The sequence below is a fragment of the Lissotriton helveticus genome, chromosome 11 (assembly GCF_964261635.1).
Source record: "Lissotriton helveticus chromosome 11, aLisHel1.1, whole genome shotgun sequence".
Taxonomy (NCBI): domain Eukaryota; kingdom Metazoa; phylum Chordata; class Amphibia; order Caudata; family Salamandridae; genus Lissotriton; species Lissotriton helveticus.
Genome location: NC_136072.1, coordinates 783,054,847 through 783,063,039, shown reverse-complemented (window position 1 = coordinate 783,063,039; position 8,193 = coordinate 783,054,847). Strand labels below are relative to the sequence as shown.

The 8,193-nt window shown below is 41.7% G+C and overlaps 1 protein-coding gene across 2 annotated transcripts in view; it reads right to left on the bottom strand.

The window, feature by feature from the left end:
* Positions 1-3,814: 3,814 nt before the first annotated feature.
* Positions 3,815-8,193, bottom strand: part of TIA1 (TIA1 cytotoxic granule associated RNA binding protein) — a 229,701-nt gene continuing 225,322 nt past the window's right edge. For both annotated transcript variants that reach the window (XM_078666720.1, XM_078666719.1), the window contains exon 13: positions 3,815-6,714. In XM_078666720.1, the coding sequence (XP_078522846.1) occupies positions 6,588-6,714 (127 nt within the window). In that variant the 3' untranslated portion in view covers positions 3,815-6,587. The remainder of the gene's footprint in view (positions 6,715-8,193) is intronic.

The window sequence follows — 8,193 nt, the reverse complement described above, 5'->3', positions numbered from 1 at the left end:
GGAGCTGCTAAGCACTAGAATGGGTCTATCGGGAACTGTTCTCAAATGGTTTTCGTCCTTCCTTCACAACCGGTCTCAGAAGTTCAAGATAGACAATGTGCTATCTTCACCTGTGCCTGCAGATCTAGGTGTTCCACAAGGATCCTCCCTCTCCCCCACATTGTTCAACCTCGTCATGGAACCGCTCGCCACCTTGCTCCAAGCTTCCAATGTCCAATTCCATATGTTCGCCGACGACACACAACTTTACCTAAAGCTTCAATCCCCGGAAGATATCAAACATCTGAATTCCACGCTTATTAACACTCAATCTTGGCTAGCCGATAATCACCTCAAACTAAATGCTCTGAAAACTGAGTTCCTACTCATCTCACCCCCGGCGAAAATTTCCACCACCCAAACATGGCTCAATAACCTAACAGCACTCAATGTCCAACCCACCATCGTGGACTCAGCGAAATCCCTAGGCATCTCACTCGACGCCAAGCTCAACATGCAGCAGCACGTCAGCAAAGCCACAAAAGCAGCTAATTTCCAAATCAACACACTGAGGAAAATTAAACCCTTCCTCCCTGCTGAAGACTTCCAAACTGCTGTACAAGCGTTAGTCATCCCTCGAATAGACTATGGAATTGTGGCCCTCAGCGGACTCCCGCTATCCACAGCAGCACCCTTAAGAGCCTCCCTGAACGCTGCCGCGAGATTCATTACTGGCTCAAGAAAACATTCGCATATATCCCCAGACTTAAAGTCCCTAAAATGGCTGCCTTTTGAAGCCAGAATTCAACTAAAAATTGCAGTTATGACACACGCGGCCGTGCACCACAATGCACCCAACTACCTCGCTCAAAAGTTGTCTATATCAGGAGGTTCGAGATCCAATAGAAGTTCAAAAAATCAACTCCTGAAACCTCGTAGATTCCGGAAAGAGAAAACATACAAGCGCTCCTTCTCAGGAATGGCACCCAGGATCTGGAATGCGCTCCCCCCTGAAACCAGGCGTATCTCCTCCACTGCACTCTTCAAGAAAGAGGTGAAAACCATCCTTCTGGCCAAGATCTCCTGAACCTTATAGGTGCTGGATCAGAGACCCTGCACTGCTTTGTATCAATGCTCACCTTGTCCTTTGGCACTATACTTCTACTTGATGGTGACACTACTACGCTACTTTCTTACTACCGACCAATATATGATACACGTTGGTTCACTGATTCACTCTCCCGATGCCCCCACTCAGTGCTCTCTCTACACTAAAACATTGGTATAAGCCTTCCACACACCCAAGGTGTACCTGAACACCTCTGTAGTGGGAGCAATGACTTGTGCCGTCTTATATTACTGGTTTACCTGATTGTATATTGATATGTTTTATGTATGTTATTATTATCCTATCATGTTAGTGACTAATACACTGCTCCCATTACCTCTGTTCATTCCTGCTGCCCCTACCCTGTCTTTGTGAAGCGCTCTGATATCTGTAAGGATCTTGTTCGCGCTATATAAAACTTTGAATAAATAAAACTGTTCCCTATCCCCCCCCCCCCCCCCAATGCATGACACCTTCAGCCTGTCCTTTTTTAGGAAACCGCGCTTTTGCATTCTGGGCTTTCCCAATCCGACACCGATTGGACTGACAAAATCCTGATGCCAAACCTACCTCTCCTCCTGCTACCTGTGAACACGCATGTGCATTTTAGTACTGCGCGCCATTCCCATCGGGTTTGCAGCTGTGCACTCTCACTCCCGTTTTTCATCCGCCATTGTTCAGCAAAAGAGTCCGTGTTGGAGTGACTGACTGGACCGTGATAGCTGCGACCGCGAGACATCACGAGCTCAAGGCTTTCCTATGCCCCACTGTTAAGAGACGCAGCTGCATCAGAGCCCTACAAATTTAGAGCAGGCGGGCACAGAGGCATCGCAGAATGGCACCGAAGAGGAAGCGTGCAGCAAGGGCTGTGTGTGATAGGACCAGTATAAGGTAAGACAAATCAATCATTATCCAGCAATATCTCTATATAGTATGGCCCTGTAGCCGCAAGCGCCCCTACTGACCTTCACATGCCGCACCCTGGTCATCAGCAGCACTTGGCTGCTGTTTACTTAACTGAGCTAAACAGGCAATCATTTTTTTAACGGTTAATTAAAGTTGAAGGAAGTAATTAAGAGTGTCCTGCACCCCTTAACTTTAGGATCACCTTCAATTAAAAGTCCTCGTGCAACAAAAGTGTAAACATCCCTTCAGAACTCAAACAAGGCGCAACATTTGGAGAGAGAAGTAGTCAATGACAAACCAGCGGGAGCTCGCTCTGCCTTCAGCTGTTGCTGGCACGCGCCCTCTAGTGGCCCGGTGCGGGAGAAGCGCTCACGCGCGGCTGACGTCAGCAGCGCGGCCACCTGGGCTTGGAGGCTGCTGGAGGGCGAGACGGGCAAAGAGTTATTGGCAGAGCAAGGAGTTGTGCAGGGGGCACGCGGGCAGCCGAGAGGGAGCCGGAGCCTCAGGAGTAGCGGACGCGCAAGACCTACACAGGTAAGGAGAGCTGCGACCCCTGCGGATGGGACAGATCTGGGTGCTGGGGGGCGGTGGGGTGGGTGAGACCTTCTCAATCGGAGGGGGAAGGGAAAGTGAAAGTAACTGCAGAGGCTTGCAAGGGAGACAGGAGATGGGCACAGCGCGTGAGTGTACGTGGTGAATGCGCACGTTCACCGATCCGATCTGCAGCCTGCGCGTGCCCATCTCCTGTCTCCCTTGCAAGCCCTTGAAAGCAGTTGACAACTATAGGTCTCGCATTGCGACAGCACTTCACGCTGCGTCGCAAGTGCGAGACCTAAAAATTAGCATCCTTATCATTTGCTTACCAAAGTCCTTGTGAGGCTTTGTAACCCTGCAATCACACTGCTACGTATAATGCGCCTATGGTGGTTAGAGGGATCAGTTGGCAGTGTATGGACACTACAAATAAAATGCACAAGACTGGTACACCAAGTCACTATGCCTATAGTGGGATTCACATTTTGATGATTTGGTAGCATAATTCTGCTTTGCTTCTTAAATAGCCAAGAAATGTGCATCAAAATGTGGCTGCAAGATCCTGATCAAACTGAATTTACTGTTACTAGGATCAGAGTTAAGACTGAAATTATCACAGCTCTTCTCATGGCAGTTATTCCATTCCTTAAACCACTGACATGTGAAAAACATGTACTCAGGGCACCCTGAAAATATACATAAATGGCATTGTTTAATAAGGACCAAGGGAGGAGCCTTTGCAATATGTGCACATGGTCAGCGCAAAATTCAAAAACAGTTCAGCATTAACAAGCACACCAGTAGTGAATGGTTTAAGACAAATATGTAATAGCAGAATAGCTATCTGCAATAAGTGTGTGAAGGTAAGCTTGTTTCTTTAAATAGGGCAATAAATGGTTTATCTATACACAGTACACAAGTCATGTTTTATTAACAATAGTTTCAAAATTGGAGTTATAATGCGGCTCTACTGGGGCAGAGAAAAATAAAATTATATGCACACCACGAAGGGCTCCAATATATACACCTGAAATGCAACGATAATTCAAAACATGTACCCACTTGGATCTGAGGAACACTACCGTGAAGAATAATTATCAATAGTCCTTGTAGGAAAAAGTAACTTATGGACCATTGCACTTACAAAAAAAACTTTACTAGCAACAGGAATTATCTGACTGCATTAAAGTATTTAACTCTGCAAAGCCTAACCTGTTTTCCATGCGTTACTTTACACACGTCTAACCTAATTATTTCAGCATATCAAATAAAACCTTACTCAGTCCATGTGTTTTAATTGTGGGACCAATTTATTTAAGTTTGAAAGATTCAAAGGCAACTGCCTGAGGCTGCAGGGCTCTTGCTGATCACCACAGTGATTAGGGAACTTCCCCCCCCCGAACCCCCCCCCCCCCAAAAAAAACGTATATTACCCACTCACCCAATCTGTGAAGATAAAATGCAGAAGTCTGCATAGAACTCCCACAAACTATAATCACGAGATTCTTTGGGAACCCTCTCTCAATTATATTTTCTTTGTAACAATGGTTCTCACCAAGTACAGGTATACCTATTGTAATTTTTAACAGCAAAGATTAAGTCAATTTAGGACATCAAAGGGATCTGCAATTATCAGTATACATGAATATATATATATTTTGGTATTACAATTCTTCAATGGGAATAAAACAACAAAGGAGCAGCATTTGGGAAAACAGGAAGGGGGGATTATGTACTACACGACTTTAAAGAGGATATGAATGGTGTACCTATTAATTTTAAGAATCTCAAATGATTCCAAACAACTTATTACTATTTAAATTTGTCATCTACAATTAGGTAAGCAATTTTGCTACAGTCTGTACACAGCTCGTTTTGCTCCGGACTAGAAATTCTGTTAAATCGCTTGTTGATATTACACTGAAATACAATCTCACCAAGGATCTGAAACACTGTCTTGGATTATAAATTAAAAAGGCTGCACAAGGATTCACTTAACACAGAGGTATCAATGCACGTTCTACTGGATTATCTGTGCCAAAAAGACAGTGAGGGAAAAAATGCTCACTCACATTGCATTTTCTTATGAAAGGCAAACAGTCTTGCAAAGTGTAAAGCTTGAGGCCATCCAATTAGATCATGGGAGAATAACCTACTAAAAGGTAAAGGCCTCAAAACACCCTTTTTGTAAACCTGTGAATTAAAGTACCCGCATACTCATTTTTCAAGCTGCTATACTTCATATGCTTAGAAAAATATTTTGTTACTGCAAGAGATTAATGTACGAATAAAAAAAAAGCTGAATGATCGACTAAGTGGTAGTTTGAGAATACAACTGGTCTACAGTGTCATTTTGGTGGTATTTTAAATTATAGGATTACATTTTATTTTCAATGAGGTGTATGGAAATGCTAATAAGCCACTATTTTGACTAGATCAAAGTATATTCAGAATTTAATCCAATATCTAAAACTGAAGACTGGCATTGAAAGAGATTACATTATCACTTCTAGATACTAGCAAATTGTTAGCCATTTCTAGGTGGTACTCTTGCTATACTGTGCAGTGTAGTTCAAGGAATGAGTTATTTTCTATAAATTTATATACTGGCCTTTATCTTTTTTACCCAGCTTTATTACTAAATATTATACACCTCAATGAAGAAAAGAAATTCTTATCACTGTCTCAAAGCCAAAAATTGTAACCAGCACTATAATGCACGTGAATGAAAAACAATCATGCTTACAAAGCTCTCAATGTTTTTTCTTGGTCAAAGCAGGAAAAGCAAAGGAGGTAGAATGCAGTTTTTTGGTCTCCAAAAATATATGCAACTGGGTTTGTCATTTTGACACAACTGCTGTAAAATGCACCCGACATTTTCAGCACTAAAAGCCCTATCAAAGGATGATAAATTCCCAGTCCCACAAACTAATATGTACATATCAGACAGAACTTGACAAGAGGAAGCTACTTGAACAATGAAAACCATTTTTTGTAACAAACGAAAAAAACCAGTCTTCAAAACTGAAGATGCTTGCCTTGCCAGCAAGCACATATTCTATGCAGTTAACTGTCTATTTGCAACCTTTCCAGCAAAATAAACTGAAATTGTCCTTGAACGCTGCAAACAATTGCTAAAATCTATTTCTATAAAACTAAAGGGAATAAAATTTGAAGGATAGAAGAAACTATAAACGTTAATTTACAATTTCTAAAGATACTTTTGAGCAAAAAAACTTTTTTGTTTCCCATGTGGTTATCACAAAAAAATTCTCACTAAAGATAAAAATCCTTCAGAGGAAATCCAACAGGGATTTATTTTTTTCTAGGCACCTTTTGCAGAACACAAATGATTCCAAGAACGGATCCATGTGTATTGGTTAAAACGCTACGTGTCACATCTTTTCCATGGAGCGACAAAATTTTAATAACAATAAGGCAAGACAATTTGTTTTGAAAAATGTCTAGATACAAAATGAAAAAGAGAACCCTCGAGAAACCTGTCATAACAACAAAAGTGTAGGTGGAAGAGTTTTTTTACAATATGCAATTTTTTCTTTACAGGTTGCGCACACTGAAGATTATACAAAAAAACCAAGTACCTTCAGCATTTGCACAATTTTAGGTTTTTGTACAACAAATCCTTATAATACACAATTTCAAATCAGAAGGAATGTAAACTAAAACCGCGCTACATCAGAAGGGAGAGGGAAATATGTTTAAACATTGTTGTGCAATTTGCTGCCAGCATTCAGTTTTTACAAAGTGGCAGTCATCCCTGCATCGTTTTTTTATTTCAAACAAGGACCTTAAATGTTACATATCAAAAGAAGAAAAGAAGGCAAAAATTGGCAGAAATGCAGCATCTTAGTTCCTTTTCTTTTAACAATGTGGATGACAAAGTAATTTCATGATTAAAAAAATGAAATTGTTTTTAAATAAATACATTGTATCCGACATTTGCAGTGACTTGATTGATACTTTCTCTAAGTAAACAAAAGGCTTTACAACACTCCTTTGCAGCCTAAAGCCACTGATTCTAGTTTTGCAGAGTCCTTTCTCATTGAGTTTGGAAGCCTGCCATTCGGTATCCAGTTTGATTTGCCATCATGCTTCCATTCTGACCCTGGGTTGGTTGAACGCCGTAATTTGCACCTATCCAAGCTGTTGAGGAGGGCGGAGTTTGACTGGCAAAATAAAACATCAGTAACATTTAGCACATATTCTGTGTAGAGGCACCCAACATTCACTTTAAAGTAGATCAACAACAAATCAGAATGGAATGGTTTTAAAGTAGTCCCACTTAAACTTTAGAATTTACATCACAATATGCATTTAGCTAAAAGGATCCCTTTAATTGCTCTCAAAGAAAAAGAAACTATCAGGAATGGCACACAGAAATATAACGCAAATCATGGAATTTGACATAGATCCTTTACAGGATTCAAAAACCACACTGCCTCAGAATGCAAAGCAATGCCAGAAAGTCAGTATTTCTCTATGAGAATGTGTTGCATTTTCTTCTGCATGGCTTGGAAAAGCTACACCACCCTGTCCTTTGCATATTCTGCCTGCCACGTTTTCCCAACAATCTGTGAGCACACTGGAGGGAGGTCTAAATTTTTTCAAGAACTCTTCGTTGAAAAGAGTAGCTCTACTGACCGGACCCAAAGAAAGTGAATCTCTGATCAGTGGAAGGCTATTAGAAGGCTGTCAGTCGTGGCAACACAATTCTCATCCAGAGGCACAGTCCTTTTTTAGCTGTATCACAGAGGGCATTGTGTAAAGTTCGTCCAACTAGGCCTTAAAACTGGGGTTCTTGCCTATTCTCCTTTGTAGGCATGCACTTACATATGTTGTGGACGTGTTGCTGCAACAAAAGAACAGTGATAAGTGGGATAGATAGATTGTTTTCTCAAAACTGGGTTCCTTGTAGTCTTGCTTTTAATCTAGGATAGGCAAGGCAGCCAAAAAATATCTATATTTAGAGCTCACCTCCACAACAGGGGCCTCAACTATTGCATAGGGAGGCTTCCAATCCCATTCCTTTAGTTAGAGTAACTCTTCTGCTCTAGTGAAAGTCATCTTTCTTCCAGTGCCATTTATCACTTCGAAACCAACGTCTTCTGTCAAGACTGTCCAGGTTTAAAAACGAAATCTGCAACTTGATCATTTCTGGCTGGGGCTGGTCGGACTCATGGCACTTTACCTCAGAAGGCGATGAAACTAGGGCACAAAGATTGGATGCACTGCTCCATGCCTGCACAAAAACAATTTTTTAATAAGGTGGTACCTTTGTTCAGCTAAGGTTGCCAGCCATTCGCAGAATAATGTAGAGCTGAGTTTCCTGGAGCTAAACCTCAGAGTCTGACCTTTCCCATGTAACTCGTCACAAACCTTAGCTCTTGAGAAGCTTTGTGGACGTAATCCATGGCCACAATAAAAACAAAATTGTATGAAGCACCACTAGTGCCCTAGCTAGGGGGAAACACTAGATCCCAGGAAGACATGTTAAAGGCCCAGTGGGAATCTTCATGTTGGGATGCCTCACCAGCCTGAGTCCACAAGATCACAGTAGGTCAGCTAGCAAGAGAAGGAAGAAAAGACCAAGACCATAGGTCAGAATGACTTGGGTCATGAAGCTGCAGGATATGCTGCATTCTTAG